The sequence below is a fragment of the Cucurbita pepo genome, chromosome LG11 (genome assembly GCF_002806865.2).
Source record: "Cucurbita pepo subsp. pepo cultivar mu-cu-16 chromosome LG11, ASM280686v2, whole genome shotgun sequence".
NCBI lineage: Eukaryota > Viridiplantae > Streptophyta > Magnoliopsida > Cucurbitales > Cucurbitaceae > Cucurbita > Cucurbita pepo.
The window spans coordinates 1,106,710-1,125,100 of NC_036648.1; the positions used below are offsets into that span (position 1 = coordinate 1,106,710).

The 18,391-nt window shown below is 34.9% G+C and overlaps 5 protein-coding genes and 1 long non-coding RNA gene across 8 annotated transcripts; 4 read left to right on the forward strand and 2 right to left on the reverse strand.

Moving 5' to 3' along the window:
* On the forward strand, nucleotides 1–1,562 carry LOC111805194 (zinc-finger homeodomain protein 5). The gene has a single exon (XM_023690132.1). The coding sequence runs from the start codon at nucleotides 382–384 to the stop codon at nucleotides 1,390–1,392; it is 1,011 nt and encodes a 336-aa protein (XP_023545900.1). The 5' UTR covers nucleotides 1–381; the 3' UTR covers nucleotides 1,393–1,562.
* A 2,764-nt stretch (nucleotides 1,563–4,326) lies between these two features.
* On the reverse strand, nucleotides 4,327–5,783 carry LOC111805199. Its single transcript, XR_002816622.1, has 3 exons — nucleotides 5,656–5,783; nucleotides 4,856–5,172; nucleotides 4,327–4,496 (listed from the first exon to the last, which is right to left on the reverse strand). It is a non-coding gene; the product is annotated as an uncharacterized LOC111805199 (long non-coding RNA).
* Nucleotides 5,784–5,910: 127 nt separating this feature from the next.
* Nucleotides 5,911–12,609, forward strand: LOC111805196. Of its 2 annotated transcripts, none has more exons than XR_002816620.1 (4): nucleotides 5,911–6,119; nucleotides 6,232–6,360; nucleotides 6,441–6,540; nucleotides 12,291–12,609. XR_002816620.1 is itself a non-coding variant. In XM_023690136.1 (4 exons), exons 1-4 carry the CDS (start codon nucleotides 6,085–6,087, stop codon nucleotides 12,375–12,377), a joined length of 315 nt encoding a protein of 104 aa, XP_023545904.1. In that variant the 5' UTR covers nucleotides 5,911–6,084; the 3' UTR covers nucleotides 12,378–12,609. The 2 variants fall into 2 exon arrangements, 1 of the variants encoding a protein (XP_023545904.1); XM_023690136.1 differs by having other exon boundaries at nucleotides 6,232–6,324.
* LOC111805197 (protein RADIALIS-like 4) lies at nucleotides 6,650–9,281 on the reverse strand. Its single transcript, XM_023690137.1, has 2 exons — nucleotides 8,227–9,281; nucleotides 6,650–7,188 (listed from the first exon to the last, which is right to left on the reverse strand). Exons 1-2 carry the CDS (start codon nucleotides 8,502–8,504, stop codon nucleotides 7,161–7,163), a joined length of 306 nt encoding a protein of 101 aa, XP_023545905.1. The 5' UTR covers nucleotides 8,505–9,281; the 3' UTR covers nucleotides 6,650–7,160.
* A 682-nt stretch (nucleotides 12,610–13,291) lies between the features above and the next one.
* On the forward strand, nucleotides 13,292–16,299 carry LOC111806008 (protein RER1B-like). Its single transcript, XM_023691327.1, has 4 exons — nucleotides 13,292–13,505; nucleotides 13,798–14,170; nucleotides 14,962–15,142; nucleotides 15,952–16,299. The coding sequence occupies exons 2-4, from the start codon at nucleotides 13,821–13,823 to the stop codon at nucleotides 16,003–16,005; spliced, it is 585 nt and encodes a 194-aa protein (XP_023547095.1). The 5' UTR covers nucleotides 13,292–13,505; nucleotides 13,798–13,820; the 3' UTR covers nucleotides 16,006–16,299.
* A 34-nt stretch (nucleotides 16,300–16,333) lies between these two features.
* Nucleotides 16,334–17,603, forward strand: LOC111806009. Of its 2 annotated transcripts, none has more exons than XM_023691329.1 (2): nucleotides 16,334–16,426; nucleotides 17,256–17,603. In XM_023691329.1, the coding sequence occupies exons 1-2, from the start codon at nucleotides 16,354–16,356 to the stop codon at nucleotides 17,498–17,500; spliced, it is 318 nt and encodes a 105-aa protein (XP_023547097.1). In that variant the 5' UTR covers nucleotides 16,334–16,353; the 3' UTR covers nucleotides 17,501–17,603. The 2 variants fall into 2 exon arrangements, with proteins under 2 accessions (XP_023547097.1, XP_023547096.1); XM_023691328.1 differs by having other exon boundaries at nucleotides 16,420–17,160.
* The last annotated feature ends 788 nt before the right edge of the window (nucleotides 17,604–18,391 follow it).

Consider the following 18,391-nt stretch of genomic DNA (forward strand, 5'->3'; position numbering starts at 1 on the left):
AGCTTTTTCAAAATTACCCAATTACCCTTTCCCCCCTTCGCCCCCCCTCTTCTCCTTCGCTTCTCCTTAAGCAACCAAACTGTCTCTTGTTGGAACCCCTTCAAGCATCTCCCTATTCCCCTCTCTCTCTCTCTCTCATGCTCCTCTAAACTGGCTTCCGATTCTCACTTACAAGCCACAACCCTCCCCCTTTGGTCCCACAAATTCCTTGTAATTTTCTAATTTCATGGAGTTTTTTTGATAAATCAGCATGCAGGGAGTTCGATTCCTTTGATTTAGCTTCCTCGATCTTCGTTTTTGAAGCTCTAATCTGCGAGATCTGTGGTTTTGTTCGTTAATCTCTGTGTGTGTGTGCGCTTAGGGTTTCCGAAATTTACTTCCATGGATATCAGAGAACAGGAGAAGGAAGTAATAATACCTGCGGCTTCCGCCGGTGGTGGTTACGCTCATATTTTTGGGGAAACCTCGTCCGGAGGAGTCGTCGACCGGAGACTAGAGTCGATTCATAATGGCTCTCATCACCATATCCAAACCGACCTCCACGATGCCGACTGTGTTGCGGCTACTACAGAGAACATTGGCAACGGCGGCGGAGGTAGCGGCGGAGTTAGCGGCGGAGGCGGAGGCGGAGGTGGAGGTAGTTTTTCATCTGGCGGTAGATCCAAGGCGCGGGGGGCGGGTTCTGGAGTTAGGTATAGAGAATGTTTGAAGAATCACGCGGCGAGCGTTGGGGGGAATATATACGATGGATGCGGAGAGTTTATGCCAAGCGGAGAAGACGGAACCCTAGAGGCTCTAAAATGCGCCGCTTGTGAATGTCACCGGAACTTCCACCGGAAAGAAATCCACGGCGAGAGTCAATTAAACATCAGTCCTAATTACAGAAGAGGCTTAATGCTCAACCATCTCCAACTTCCTGCGCCATTGCCGTCCCCTTCCGCTCTCCACGGCCACCATAAATTCTCCATGGCATTGAACCTCCATTCCAGTCCTAATGCTCCAATCATCGCTCCGATGAACGTCGCCTACGGCGGCGGCGGCGGAACCGAGTCCTCCAGTGAGGATTTGAACGTTTTCCATTCGAATGCCGAGGTGATGCCGCCGTCTTCGTTCTCCCTCAAAAAGCGGTACCGTACAAAGTTCACACAAGAACAAAAGGATCGGATGCTAGAGTTCGCCGAGAGAGTCGGATGGAGGATTCAAAAGCAAGACGAAGAAGACGTCGAACGATTCTGTAGCGATGTGGGAGTGAAACGGCAAGTCCTCAAAGTCTGGATGCACAACAACAAAAACACAGTGAAGAAGCCGAACGAAAATCACGAACCGGAACCCGCCGCCGTCGCCGTCGCCGTCGACGTCGGCACCTGCACCGTCGTCACAAGTGAATCGTAAGCCAATGCCAGAAGAAGAAGAAGAAGAAGAAGGTAAGAATCACGTAAAATTAATTAGGGGAATATAAAAGTTTTATATTAATTCAAAGAATATTAAGACAATTTCATGTCCGACAGACCTTTTGTGATTCTTCCTCTTAATTAATTTTAATCCCTCAATTATTTATGGTTTTAATTTTTAATTATTTATTTTATTTTTTCTGACCAATGGGGCCTTTTCTTAACCCCTTCAATTTCCACTTAAAATTAATTCCCTCTCCTAAATCAAATGGTCCAAACCCTGACACATTCGCATTATTGTATTTTTCATAATAAATAATATTTTTTTAAATTCTAAAAAAAATATTTTTAATGTATTATGATCTCTCTTATATTTAATTTATAAAGTAATAATAAATGTAAGTTAGTTATTTGTGGACAAGTAAAAGTTTCTCAAAATAAAACTTTCCAAATTAGTTTATGCATCTAATAATCATTTCTTTTCTTATCCATTATGTCTCCATTAATTACTCTAATAATTACTTTATATTAATTAATTTTTAAAATCGGTTCTAAATTATATCTGATATAAGTGTTGATAATTGAAATTTTGAGATGCATGTACCTATTTTTTTTTTCAAAAATATTGAACAAAAATTCATAATTTTTTTTTTTTTGGGAAATAAAAACATTGGGGTCGTGGAGAGTTGTACTTAGATTAAGTTAGATGATGTTGAATTATAAGATAAATGAATATTTTAAATATTGTAGAGATAATAGATATTTTAAATGGGTTAGAAAATGAATTAAAAAAAAAAAAGAATTAAAAAATAAATGGTGAGGGCCCCAAAAGAGTCCTTTGGATTTGGAGGGATGTGTGAGATTGAGTGTGATGTATAAAGCTGATTTGACTTGAAGCTTTATTTATTTATGGTTGAAAAATAGGGAATGGGTACATCAAAAATAGGGCTACACATAGCCTACACATTTTTTTTTTTTTAATTTATAGTTTTATTTTAACCCTTAATTTAAAATATTTTTTAAAGTTAATTTATTTTTAATGAAAATTAAATTCAATATAAAATTATAATTTTTTTCTATAGTTAAGAGTGATATCTTGATTCACTTATAGCACGAGCCAGAAAATGAAGTGAAATTAGAAAGGCGTATGATAGGTGGTAACTATCTTGTATGGTTCGAAAATAAGTTAATTAAAAGTGATTTTTTGTAGTAAAGTCGGAAGTTAATTAGTTTCTATTTAGTCTTTAAAATTCTTAAAATTAATATTTTGATCCTCAAAGTTTGAAAAATTATTTTAAACTGTCCAGGAGCTGATGTGGCAATTTTTAAAAAATAAATTTTTTTTGGTCGAGGTGGCATTACCCCCTTTCTCCCCTCCGTTGTACAGTTCCGTCGGTCATTCCTTCGTTGGAGGAATGGAATCAGGTGGGAGTAAATTTTATATGAGGGAGGCAAAACGGAGTTGATTGGACGGAGGAAGTTGCAGACGGTGGTTTTATGATCCATCTGTTGAAGAGCAAGTGAGAAGGGCTCGTAGAGTATTGGTCTCACACGTTGAAGGCGGCGGCAGCGGCGGCGGAAGTGGTCTCTGCGACGACCATCACAGTGTGGCGGCGGCGTTGCAAAGATGAGAAGGTGAAAGATTATTCTGTTTATTTAATTTGATAATCGTTGCAGAAATGCTGAACTCACCCTACTTTCTTCTAGATTTGTTCCCCAAATCCATCATTTTTGGCACTAATTTCCATGTTTTTTTTTAATNAAAAAAAAAAAAAAAAAAAAAAAAAAAAAAAAAAAAAAAAATATATATATATATTATATTACTAAATTAATAAAATTACTATCTACCTAAAAAATACTTTTAAACTTAAAAAATACATTTTCTATTAATTTTAGTTAATATTTTGTTTAAAATATATTCATAATTTCTTTTTAAGATTTTAAAAAATGTCAATTTAATTTTTAAAATAGTTCACGATATCGAGTTTAAAAAATACTTATAAACTTTCTCACATAACATTAAAAAGTTCACATTTGTTTTGGTTCTTATGGTTACGATAAGATTTTTTAATGCTATTTTTAAAATTAATATTTCATAAGTAGGTGGAAGAAAATAATAATAATCATTGTAATTATTAAAATAATATATGCATGGCAATATTATTATTAAACGATAAGATACATTAGATTTATGTGTCGGAAAATATCGAACCCATCTTATAAATGATGGGTAGTTATGACGTGGACCATTATAATATTTTTTAAACAAACCTCTACCTGTTATTTTCAGCCTTTTTGGTTTATTTAATTATTGATAATTTGGGAGTTGTATTATACAGATTAAAATTGTGAAAGCTTCAATTTTTTATTTTCAAAAAACATTTAAAATCTTTACTTTTTTGTTTAGCTTAATTATTGATAATTGTAAAATTCTTTTTTTTTTTCCTTTCAGAAAAATACTTTTAAATGGTTTTAATAAAATGTTATACATTTAAATGTATAAAATGTTATACATTATTTTAATCCTAATGTTATACTTCATGCCAATAAATTTTAATAAAACGGGCATATTTTAAAAATTAAAAATAAAATATTTATTAAATGAAGCAAAATAACAAATTACTTACAATGGTATTTTTTAAGGAATCCCTTTAGAACAATTTTATGGGTAGAATATTTTTAAATAAGTACAATCAAATAATTTAGGATTAAAATAAATTTTTAAAAACATTTATTCAATTTAAATTATTGAATTTTATAATTATGCAAATGATATATTTTAATAATAAATTGGGATGTAGCTCATACGGTAGAGCGCTTGCTTAGCATGCAAGAGGTATGCAAATCGATAACCCTATATCTCCATGAGCCGTGTTTATAACATGAATAGAAAATTTATATAAATTGTATCATAATTGAAATGATGTGTTTTCCCATTTTATATAATATTTTGTATAATTCAAAAGAGTAATATCTGAAGGATGGGTTTGGATCAAATTCAAAGGCCCAAATCCATGGCCAAATATTGATGCAAAAAATGAGTAACTTATAAACTAACCTGAATATGGCTAGTGTTCCTTAGCCGCTGAAGATGTCGTTTGCCTTCTGTTTCACATATATTTGAATAATGAATTGGGGAAGTAGTCAATTGGGTAGAGTGCTTGCTTAGCATGCAAGAGATACGGGGATCAATATCTTGTATCTCCATGTTGTTGCTTAGCATGCAAGGTACGAGATGGATACTGTTAAGGATAGTTGACCGTTCACTATAAGGCAAATATCTAGATATTTGCCTTATAGTGAAGGGTTGCCTTATAGTGAACGGTCATAGATATTTGCCTTACATTACGGGTTACCATATTTGCATTACGGGTTACATTACGGGTTACTATAAGGCAAACATTCACAGATACCAAAGAGCCACTGTTCATTATATGAATAAACTAAGTAACTTGTAAACGGACCTGAGTATGACGCCGTTAGAGCATGTCGTTTGCCTTGTGTTTCACATATATTTGAATAATGAATTGGGAATGTAACTCATATGATAGGAGGCTCCATTTCTTTATAAGAGCTGTGTTCATTACATGAATAGAGATTTTTTTATAATAACACGAACAGAGATTTTATATGACGAGTAATCCCTAAATCCATGGCCAAATATTGATGCAAAAAACTAACTTGTGAACAGACCTGAATACGATGAGTGTTCCTTAGCCGCTGGAGTTTGCCTTGTGTTTCTTGACAGAGACTGAGCGAAGATCCAAATCAAGCTGAAATGCTTGAAAAAAGGACAGATACAGGGGAAATTATCAGCCACCGAATACACAGAAAACAGATCCAAAACCCAAAAATGAAGAGAATGGACACAGAACACATAATCAAAGAGATTTCACAGCTGAAGAACACATTGAACAGATCTCCAATCAAAACATAATCAAAGAGAATTTACAGCTAAAGAATACATTGAACAGGGCCAAAATTAGCCATTCAATACACAGGTAACAGACGCAAACCTAAAATCAAACGCAAAATTGAAGAGAATTTACACAACATATACTGAACGAGAATATCAGCTAAATAATACAACGAGCAGCGCCTAAATCAATCACCGAATATAAAAATCCCAAACTCAAACCCAAAAGCGAAGAAAATTTACAGCAGGAGAATCAAAATACTAGAAGAAATTTTGGAAAACTCATTCCAAGAATCAAATGCACAAGAAGAAGAGCGCAAAATCTATTAAGAACGGAAGAGAGAATACCACTTTGCCCTAGCTTGAGAGAAGGAGAAAGTTGAAGAGAGCCGTAGGAAAAGAAGCGAAATAGAAGAAACTAGTTTTTGTAAGCTTCCATTTCTCTGTATTTATGTTGCCGTAATCAACGGCCGAGATCAAATCGTCAGATATATTTCCAATTGTATACATGACCAACGGTCAGGATTTTAAGCTGGCTTCCCAAGCTATCAACAAAAGGGTGACCTGAACGTCTTGGCGCGCCACACTTCACTTTCCCGCCAATTCGTCTTCTTCTAATCTAGAGAAGAATCAATACAAATCCATCGTCTCTTCTTCCATCTCCACCTTCTGCTTCGAGCTTGTTGTGCCTTTCAATGGCTTCTTCCTCCAATCCCTCATTGTTGCTTCATCTGCTACTCGTTCAACGTTGTTTATTCCATTGGATTCCTGGCGTTCATGCTGCACTCTCGTCCTGTTTTCACCGTCTACAGGTCCGTATCATAAATAGCAGTTCCGTGTCGATTCTGGTTCTTGATGTCTGTTCACATCGAAATTTATGTTTATTCACATTTTTCTCAAACTGTTGTTCGTTTTTCAACTCAGGATGAAATGTTCGATCAGTCATTTGAATCCATTTTATCAGAAAAGTTACTCATCTCTGCTATCAGGATCTACATGCGGCAACCTCGTCTACAGGTCGGCTGAATAGATCTCAGTGCGATGACTGATTTGGTAATTGTTCGGCGTGAAGTTAGTATTGAATCATTGATCCATAACCTTCCTCAAAATTTATTGTTTCTTTTTTACCTCAGAATTTTGAAGTGGTTTGACGGTCATCTTCTTGCACAGATTTTAGTAAAGAAGCTATTTCATTCTGTCTCAAATTTACATAACACTTATCAAGAAGTTACGGTATGACTCTTCAATCACTATTTATTTTTCGTTTGTTCACTTATTATTCTTGCTCCAAATGTTCTGTTGATCACTTGGCTGATGAAACGCTGGTGAGTAAATAATTGAATTGATCCCTCCACTCTATACTGATTAGACGTAACAATAACATTTGCTAGCCTGTAGAATAGGAGTATCATTTGTAGGTATAAACAAAAAAAGCAAACATATATATGGCATGATATTCTTTTCTTTTGAAATAATTGATGCACTCTGTGATACATCATCTTTTTACAGTTCGAATTGTCAGGTGACAAACCTTTTTATAAATATTTGTGAATTTTTTAAGCTCTGTAGTTCGATTGTGATGCAAAAATATGGGTGCAAGATGCTCCTTTATAATGATTGGAAAGCGAATGAAACAGTACTCACACTAGTACACAAAAGCAGCATTATCGGGTACTTGAACAAACAGGTTAAGGCTTACAATAGTTTAGTTGGCTTCACAGGTTAGCATTATATGCTTGAAAGGACAAACAGAGCGGGAAAGTAGAGAAACACTGACACGAAGCATATTCTCGTAATTATCGAGAACAACGCTTCTGCAGCTCTTATTATATCATCGGTATAATACCTCTTCTTTATTGGAGCTTTAGATTCTTCATGAGCCTGCAATAGTTCAAAGAGAACATTAGAAAGATTAGTTAAATGTTTCTAAATGTGAATATATGGACAACTAATTCTACTAGGAGGCAGTGGTATACTTCACGGCGAGTTCTTGGGCCTACTCGATGTTTAATTAACGCAACCCACGTTAGCTTAAAAGTTCTTTAATTAGTACTGAAGTAGATCCAAATGTTAAAGAAGGGATTTATAAATACGTAGATGTCTGAACTCAGAAATACAGGACCATGTGCATGTAATTTAAAGCATGGGAGATTCGGTTTCACGTTGTCTTTTTCTTAGAAAGGGGAAGGAGAATGCATGAATAGGAATAGCATGAAGCCTTATAAAAACAATATTTTTATGAGAGTTGTCGGTGTTGGGTTTAAGTTGTAGCTACTTGAGTAGGAAAAGAGAGCGTGGTACGTTAGGATACGCGGACAAGCTACTTCGTAAGAAGATGAAATAGCATCTTCTTTCTCTCCTCCGCCCACGTACTGTTCGTAGAAATTCAGTTGGGAATGATTATTTCCTTTTAGATAAGCTTGCAGTCATTCTTGATACTATGGAGCTACTAGAGGTTAGATGAACACGACTCTCCACAATGGTATGATATTGTCCACTTTGAACATAACCTCTCATGATTTTGCTTTGGGTTTCTCTAAAAGGATTCATTCCAATGGAAATAATATTCCTTAATTATAAATCCATGATCACTTTTTAAGTTGATTGACGTGGGACTTTCATCTAACATTAGAAACCTGACTACAGCTTCGGACTTTCGATGCATAAATGATTCAAACATGTCTAACATCTACTCAGAAAGGAAAGTTTTATGGTATATAGATAAATAAAGTTAGTTCTACTCTTACGAGTTCTTTTGGGAGGTTGGTTCTCCTAGCAAAGATGAATCACGTTATTTTGAAGGTCTTTTCCCCTATGAGCTAAATACTCAGAGATCTTGATGACTTAACGAGAATGAAAGTAGGATAGAGACTTGACATGTGACATAAAAAAGACGCCTAAGAGTAGAAAGCTCGGTACCTCTGCTCATCACCATACACTGTACCGTTGGATACAATGGGCTTGTAGTTGGGGAGAGGTATCTTTCCAGATTCTATATGCATGAGATCTTGCACCAGGATGTCATAATGCCTTTTTACTTCCTCAGCTGTTTTTCCACCCACTGTCCTGGCCACCTTTTGCCACCGGTCTGGTGTGTCCTCGGGATATAAAGCCAGAGCGTCCTCAAATTTTTTGTTTTGCTTAGGCGTCCACGAGGAGCTAGAACTGCCTGAAGATTTAAAAGGGCTTGTTGCCATTGTATAAATGAAGTTAGGGTGGAAAGCTTTGAACGGCGAAGATGATCTAAGTAGGTGAAAATGCTGCAAAGAAAGCCGCACGGAACAAAAAAATATGGTAAGAAGGAGACCTGGGCTCCCTTTTAAGAGATGGCTAAGTCAAGCTATGGTGTGAAAATGTGGGTTCTGAGTGCTTCTTATACACTCAAGGTGATGGTAGTGGGATTAAACAAGTTGAAGAATGCGTTTTAGGGTGATTCCCTTTGCCTGAGGTAGTGCAAGTGACCGACCAAACGGGTCGTAAAATCTTTTCAAACACTGTTTTTTGTCTCTTATAATATCATCACGTCATCAGCAATGGGAAATTCTTGAGAATTTATAGGCTGGTGGAGGGATTAGATCCAATTCTTAGCCTAAGAAATAACACACAGATGCTGCTTTCAATATAAAACTTCCACCTTCCCTCTCTGTAGCTGGTCTTTGGATTGTTGGTTCGCCCTCCTTGCATATTTTCTTCCGCCACTTGCAATAAATTTAAGCCAAGAACGGTAGGACCATCTTTCACTACTTTTTTATACCGGAAAAAACGGCCACCATTGGTACTAGCTCTTTTTGCAACATTAGCTTTGATGTTCAAATTAACTTTTAAAAGAGCCTATAGAATGCCCCCATTCGATAGGCTCTTTAGCAATGGAAACTTTTTAGGGATGCGAAGTAGAAAGGAGAAAGAAAAATTGACACAAGAATCTAAAAAGTACTGTGCGTTTAGCCTTTCACTTTTATTTCCTAAATTTTATATAACAAATTGTGCGGCCTTGATTATTATCGTTGTTGTTCAAGAATAGTTTGGTTCTTGTTGGTTGATTAATTATTTGAAAAAAAAAAAAAAAAATCTGTTTCCAAAGTCCTATTTCGGACTTAGGAAATCTTGTTCGCATACATATCTATTTATCGATTAAAAAGAAATAATATGTAAGGACTGACTTTCTTTATTTTTTATTTTTATACATTTATTCGTACTTTATAAACATATAATCTTTCGCTTTTAAATATTTTATTTTATTTCTTAAATTTTATATAAAAAGAAATGGTTCTTGTTCATTCATTTATTACTGAAANTTATTCTAAATTCTCATTCTTCCTACTCTTAATATATTCTTCCATAAGCGTTTGGTTTTTCCCTAGGAATAATTTTTGTTGGAATTTATTATTATTGTTTATTTTTTTCAGTCTAATTGCTCTCTTGATGTTGCATTTCCCTCTCCCCATTATGTACAATAACTAATGGGTTAAATAATACATAAAAAAAAATTAATTACATAAAGTATTAAAACTTTGATGGAAAATGTATTAGAGTTCATGGACATTAAGGGTAGGATTTTATAACTACACGGCCTAGATATTCAGAAAAATATTGGCTAAAAGATTGTTTTATTAGGAAAGGGGTTCGAAAGTCAGTGCTAAAGAGGTTGTAGTAGCCCACTAAATTAAGATTCAGGTTCCAATCTTAAACGGCCAAACAGTCCACTTAAAGTAAGATGTAATTAAAAATATGCAACTTTTTGGCCAATATGCTAGTCAACTACATCTCTAGATTGCCTCTCGAAGTATGCGACACCTTTTCTTAAAAAGAAAATCCGTCTATATGTTATATAATCTATTTATCTGATTTCATTGGATTTAGTTTTATTGCTCCACTTGGAGTAAATTTATATTTAACAGCACTATTATTTAGACCAAAGTATTTCCTGGAAATTTTAAAAATATATTGCTTGCAGTAGCAAATGTTATTCTACGGCCCTGGCTTTGAATGGGCCAACTTTATATATATTTTTTAAAAATACTTTAAAATTAAAAAAAAAAAAAAAAAAAAGTTTAAAAAATAATTTTAAATTAAATAAATTTCATTAATACTCTTAATTTTTTTAACCATTCTTTAACCAAAATATATATTTAGTCACGAATTTAAAAGCTTAATCCCTGGTATTTTTTAACTGTTCTGTAGAAACTTGCATTCAACTATTGGAATCCTTCTAGGCACAATTATAATTTTGAATCTATATTGATAGAAGAAATCCTTCATGCTTGATTATTCCAGAGGATAGAAAGAAAAGGCCAATATGATTTTCTTATAACTATCAATGTAAATGGTGAAATGTTTGGACAGGAATAAAAAGTTCTTAGCATGTTGGGCAATGATTTAATCCATATTTCTCTTATAATAATTAATTAACACAACTTGGCTGCATTTCTTTGATTTTATTCTGGAAGTATATATGTTTTATTGTTTTTAACTGCCAATAGTAAGAATAATTGTATAGGTCCCCTTTTGGTTGATTTATACAAAATTCCTACCTTTTTTTCCGGAGTGCACTCCGACTCTGCTTTTACGTTCTCTGGACACTCTTACCCATGAAAATTTGAAAAGTTAATTTTATATTGGTAACTTCATTCTAAATGAGATGACTTTGAAGTAAATGCATTTTATTGAACATTTTACTGTGAGAACTAGAAATCTAACAAGTTAGATCTGTAAACTACCTAGTGATGATTCAGACCTGAGGGTAAGTAATAAAAGGCTTAGTAGAACAGTCATATTCTTAGCATTTAATATTCTACAAGTTTTTAGTCAATTAAATATGGTAATTATGGTAGTTTTCTAGTGAAATAGTCCACGCAAACTAGTCTAAAGACGCACAAATATACTAAAAAAATACTAAGTGTTGGATGATGAGAGTCCCACGTCGGCTAATTTAGAGAATAATCATGAGTTTATAAACAAATAATACTCTCTCCATTGACATGAGACTTTTTGGGGAAGCTCAAAGCAAAGCCATGAGAGCTTATGCTCAAAGTGGACAATATCATACTATTGTGGAGGGTCGTGTTCATCTAAATATCATTCCCTAAGATTTGGTTGATTTTGGATCACTGTTCTTAAAAATAAATGGTAATATTTAGAAAGATTTTATTTGATAGGGTTGGTGTAAAGAGTGTTTAAGACGAAGTAGCACCTTCTGTTTTGTGTTTTGTTTTTTGTGTATTTGCTTTTCTACCTTTGATACCAATTACGTTCTTTTGAAGTATAACTTTGACAAAGTGAAAGAAAGAGAGAATAGAGAAATATTGAACACATCAAGGAGTCTTGTTATTATAGGTAAAAGTGTTCAAGAGCAATGGTATTTATCGAGTACCTACTGCCGAGTAGGGTGATAAGCAATCACTGCTAGCATTGATAACAACATATAGGAGTGACGTAACTACTAAACTAAGTAATACTTACATGAGGAGGTAATAGTAACTATTGCCTTGACACCCCTGCAAGCCATACAACGGCCCATAGAGGAACAAACATTAAGCTCTACTTAAATGAGATAAAGATTGTGCAAACAAGAACATCTTCGAGTTAATCTTGTTATGATGTGATATTATTGTCTTGGGAAATCTGAACTTTATCTTCTTTGGGTTTTCCCTTTTGAGTTTCCCCTCATAGTTTTAATACGCGTTATAAGAAGTTATTCGTTCTCCTCTCCAATTAATGCCAACACAGTTCTTGAAGTAATATGTTCACTAATGTTCACCTTGTTAGACGAACACGACTCTCCACGATGGTATGATATTGTCCACTTTGAGCATAAGCTCTCATGGCTTTGCTTTGGGCTTCCCCAAAAGGCCTCATACCAATGGAGTTAGTATTCCTCACTTATAAACCCATGATCACACCCTAAATTAGTCGATGTGGGACTTCCATCATCCAACACACCTCTCATGTTTTGATAACTTTTTGGGTTGAAGCTATTCTTGCAGATACACAAGCTTACAAAGTCAAGATCGAAACCAAAATCCTCAAGTCCTTGGAATGATGCAAGAGATGACAGAAGTAGTGTAAGATAACCACACTTAGATTGAACACAAACTCCCAACACAGTTCAAGAAGCTTTAGGAAGACAGCTCAATGGAAAGCATCCACTCTGGAGGAGTCACAAGCTCTTAAAAAAGGCATTGTTGGATGTGGATGGTTAAATACTCTTCAGGTACTCCTCTCTATCGCAACAAATATAAATGGACCAATTATTTCAACTTTATGTCAAAAATATTCTTCTCAATAGTGAAGGTGGAAGAAGGGTATATGGGTATCCTTTTGAGATTTGAAGACAAACATAGTAAAAAGTAAAGAGTGTTGAATGAAAGTTCCACGTCGGCTAATTTAGGGAATGATTATGGGTTTATAATCAATGAATACTCCTTCCATTGGTATGAGACATTTTGAGGAAGCCTAAAGCAAGACCACGAGAGTTTATATTCAAAATGGATAATATCATACTATTGTGGAGAGCGTCTTCATCTAACAAAAAGAAGACATCTCTATGGTTTGAAACAGTCTCTTGAGCTTGACTAATATAATTGTGGGACTTGATCCTAGTGATCTTTTAACAAGTCTTTCAAAATTAAATAGTTCTTTACTCAAATGGAGCGGAGCTTCCCTGTTTCTTTACCACATAGGACATAATATGGTTAAATATACTAAATTATAAGATACATCAGTGAGATCAAAATTGAAAGGAACAAACAACATAATCAAAACAAAAAACAAAAAACAAAAATAAATTAATAAGGACTTGTTTTATAGGTATTCTCGTAAGATGAATGGAGTATTACAGATGGATGATAATGGACTACAAATCCCGGTTTAAATTCATTTTGTTAACTTAATTAAATCATTTTCTGGAGATAAAAAAATTAAAAAAAAAAAAAAAAACTCGTTCCGTCAGAAAATGAGAGGCGAGGTGAGAGATAAACGATAATAGGAAAATAATATTAAAAATAAGAAAAGAATTCCGGTTGAAAAATAGGGGGAATATTTTATCGCAGAGGAAGCTTGGAAAGAAAATCGAAGCGATTGAGAAACGAGGCAACGGAATCGACTTCATTAATCATTGCTACTTCCCTAATACGGATTCAATTCTTCTATTCTCTTCTCATCCATTTACTGTTCTTCCCCTTGCTTTTCGGGTTTTCAAGGTTAGGTTTCGGTTTCTTTCTCAATTTGTTTTCTGAACCCTAATTCTCCGATTTACTGAACTATTGCCATCTCCGATTCCATTTCTGTTGTTATAAGCCAACTGCTTTCGGACTTCGATTGATAATGGTTCGGATACTGCCATTTCGTTTCTGGTTATGAAAAATGAAAGGAAGCTGTAGATTCACAATTCATTCGACTTTTGCTGTTCTGGGCAATTGATGAGATTGATGCTCTTATTCTGCTGTTGATCGTGTTTTATTATCCTAATGCCGTTCCTTTTATGATTTGAAGGATTTATTAGCGGATATATTTTTATGGAAGGAGTTGGGGACGACGCGGCCTCTGCAGTAGCTCCTCTGGCCAAGTGGAGAAACGATTTTGCCAGAGCGTTTCAGTATTACTTGGATCGATCCACTCCTCACCCTGTCCAGAGGTGGTTGGGAACCCTTCTTGTTGCAGCAATTTATGTGTTGCGTGTTTTCTATGTTCAAGGGTTTTATGTTGTTTCATATGGCTTGGGAATCTATATCTTGAATCTCTTGATTGGCTTTCTATCGCCCAAGGTTGATCCTGAACTCGACGTCTTAGAAGGAGCTTCCTTGCCTACTAAAGGTTCTGATGAGTTTAGGCCGTTCATACGCCGACTTCCGGAGTTCAAGTTTTGGTATTCCTCTTTCCTTTAGCTACTTTGGTAACTTCGACTGAAATTTCATTGCGTTTAACATTGGAAATGGCTTTGGCTAACTATCAAGTAACTTGTTCTGGTTTTTTCTAGCAATAATTGAATAGATTTCATTGCTGGAAACTATCATATGATGAAGCACTTGGTATTCTTTTCTCGCTCTTTATTTCGAAATGTTGTAATTGGAATGCAGTTAATTGTATTAGATAAAGTTCCAAGGACATCACCCAGTTTGTAAAAAAGTTATATCGAAACAATTCGCGTATAGCTATACCTATCTATATATAACTTTCACTTGGAAAAGAATTATATTTATTTTATAGGCTCGTATGTATTTCAGGCTTTGTATTTGGAAGATATATCCGTATTAACGTTTTTTTTTGTAAGTTGCTCCTTTCCAAGTGTAAACATATTGCAAAATACTTGTTATTGCATGGACATGCGGTGATTTTGATGATTTTGGTGGTGGACACGTTTTTTCTTGTCAATTGTCATCCTTATTTCATACACTTGACATTTCTTGAGGATGGACATTAATTGAATTGTGAAGTATTGCTGCATTAGATACTATTAGTGAGTTGTGCAGCATTTACATACTGGCTTGCTTTGATGATTACAGTGGACTCTTAAGACTATTCAAGTGTCAAATTATAGCAACTTCTTATCATTGCATGATGTTGGAGTGAAATGTGCAGTATCAGATACTGATATCATTTAGTTGTGTTGATTACTAAATGAACACTCTTAGACCTTTTTTCCCTTTCTATTTTCAGGTACGCCATCACCAAAGCTTTTTGTGTTGCATTCTTCATGACTTTCTTCTCACTCTTTGATGTTCCGGTTTTTTGGCCCATTCTTCTTTGCTATTGGATTGTTCTATTTGTCCTGACAATGAAGCGCCAAATCATGCACATGATCAAATACAAATATATTCCATTCAGCATTGGAAAACAGGTGAGGCAACATGAACTTAGCTAGTAAATAGTCATTTAACAGCGCATAGATACAGAGAACACACCCCTCCAGATGGAGAACTTGGCCAAAAATCAGTAGCACCCCTCCTGCCCCCTAGAGAAGAAGGAAAAAAAAAAAAAAAGAAGAGAGAGTGTGTGAGATCCCATATTGCAATGTTAGGGAGGAAAACGAAACATTCTTTATAAGGGTGTGGAAACCTCTCCCTAGTAGACGCGTTTTAAAAACCTTGATGGGAAGTCCGAAAGGGAAAGCCCAAAGAGGATAATATCTGCTAGCGGTGGGCTTAGGGCTTAGGGCTTAGGGCTTAGGGCTGTTACAAATGGTAATAGAGCCAGACACCAGGTGATGTGTCAGCGAGGAGGCTGAGCCCCAAAGGGGGTGGACATGAGGCGGTGTGTTAGCAAGGATGTTGGGCCCAGAAGAGGGATGGATTGGGGCTCCCACATTGATTTGAGAAGGGAATGAGTGTCACCGAGGACGCTAAGTCCGGAAGGGAGGTGGATTGTGAGATCCCAAAAGAGTTAGAGAGGAGAACGAAACATTTTTTATAAGGGTGTGGAAACCTCTTTTTAGTAGACGCATTTTAAAAACCTTGATGGGAAGTCCAAAAGAAAAAGCCCAAAAAACAATAGCTGCTATTGGTGAGCTTCACAGGGAGAAAAAAAAAAATACTGAGAGACACCTCTCACAGAGAGATAGAACTTTTTTCCAGTAGTCGTTGAACACCCATCCTGCTTCCCGGGCCAAATATTGTAACTATGTAACTTTTCTCCTTTGCTTTGTGGCAGAGGTATTCGGGAAAGAGGTCTTCTGCAGGTAGCAGTGGCGTTTCAAGAGACTAAGTTTCATCTTGCCCCTCTGGTTAGTAGTAGACAAAGTGTGCAGCACTCGAATTCTTCTTTCGGGTTTCCTAAACAAGCACATGCTTCTTGACAAGTACGAATTCAGGCTTCTGGTGGTAATGTGGATGTTGTAATAGGTTTTTCTCATTTCCCTGTAGACCACAACACATCCTATACTTAGTTTTTCTTCCTGTTTATCTTGTTTAGGACTATAGGCTCTATTACTATAGAATATGGCATATAATTTTTGGTTTGTATCATGGGGAAAAATGAAATGTCCAATTAATATTTTTATTGGGTTCTCGTCTTCTTGTCAGTCTTCTTTTGCTCTAAAATGGCAAAGTGATAATGTTTGTTGTTTTGTTTGAGACGATGGCAAGAAGACAAGAAGACATGGAACTGGCCTTCTGGGCTCTCCCAGGTTCGAGAATTGCTGCTTCTTGTCTGTTTTTTTAAACAATCTAGGCGTGCTTCTGGACTGCTTTATTTTATTTCAAACAAGTTTCCATTATATTTTATTTTTCTTTAATTTTGGTTAATATGTTAGAAATTTGAATATTTCTCACTCCTTTTCAGTAAAGCCCATAAATAGAAAACTTCTAAGAATAAGAGAATAGCATGAAAATTAGCAAACCAAAGGGAATCAAAACCATTTCCTCTGACCAACAAAATGACCTAATTGCTAGAAACAATAACTCTCTTTGAGAAGGAAACACCCAAAAGAAAAACCCTAAACTTATTTAATTCTTGAAAAAGAAAAAAAGAAAAAGATTATCCATCCACTTGTGTTATTAAGTAGTGATGGAAACCCTTCCCAACAGGTAGTTCTCAACTAACTAACTTGACTTCTCTTATTAGATTAATTAAAAATAAAAAATTGTTACATACGCAATAAGCATAACCCCATGGCCAGCTAATTCATTACCTTTGCCTTTCGCTTTTAAAGCATAAAAGAAAATATATTCCTTTTGAAGCTAAACCCACCCGCCGCCGTCCGCCGTCTGCTGTCCTTTCCCTTCTCCCAACAACCAATGAACCCTCGAGCTTATGTGTTAATCTTCTTCTTCTGGTCTCTCCTCACCATCCTCACTCCCGCCCTCCTCCTCCTCTCCGACACTTCGAATCCCTCATCGGTCACCGGTCAACTCCCCTTTAGTAACATACATTCTCCTTTCTTCTTCTTCTTCTTCTTCCATTCTTCTATATAGCTCTGTGTTCATTTTTTACCTTTTTTTTTCTCTGTTTTGCAGATGGCGAAAATGGAGGGTTTCAAATGAGTAGAAAAGTTGTGGGGTTGACCAGAAAATTTCAGATGTTGAAAGTTTTGGCTGAACAACAGACCGCACCGCCGACGATTCCCACTCCCATTACAGCCCCGTCGCCGTCGCCGTCTCCGACTACGGCTCCGGGTGCCGCCGTTCCGGTTCGGAGGTTCATGGCTGGTGCTGGGAAAGTCATATTGACAATGTTGAAGGGATTGGAAGAGGCACAGTAATTAAGGCTGGTAGGATATAATTCAGTCTCTGAATATTTTTATTTATTTTAAAATTAAAAAAAAAATCACCATATTGTTTGTTGGAAAAATAAAAATTATTTTGACCCTTTTGGTAAATTAAAAAAAAAATGAAAGAGGAAATTGTTTGTAAATATTTTACCTGTTCTTTGTTGCTATAAAGCAATTAAAGAAAAATTAAATAAANTTTTTTTTTTTTTTTTTTTTTTTTTTTTTTTTTTTTTTTTTTTTTTTTTTTTTTTTTTTTTTTTTTTGTGATGCTAATAATTCTCCTGCAATGATTTAATTATTCATTTTCCTTATAATTTCTCAACAAATTTTATTTTAATTATTATATTAATAGAATTTATAAAGATTCAAATTATTAAAACAAAAACTTACCGAATTATAATCCAACCTAATTCAACTACTCGTTCGAGTTTTAATCCAACTTAATTCAACCACCTGTTTGAGAGGGATCAAAATCAATAATAAGATAATCACTTTTTCAATTTACTATATCGAGCAAAATCAAAGCTTTTTAAATCAATTTTCTTAAAAATTATCATTAACAAAATTAAAAATTTCAATACTAACGTCCCATATATATTTTCTAAAAAATTATCAAATAATTTATATTAAACAAAATTAGTTGCAAGTTTGAATTAAAATCAGACAAATTTTAAATAATTATTAGATATTAAATATCAATATAAGAATAATTAAATTGATATGCTTTATCAACATTAAAATCAAAATTTATTGACTAATTGTGGAATCATGATGTGTTTTTTATTGCCTCAAAATTTACCTATAATGAAGAAAATTGATATTAAAGTAAAGCTTATGAATCAAATAAATAAATAGAGCATAGTATAAAAAGAAAATGTGGGG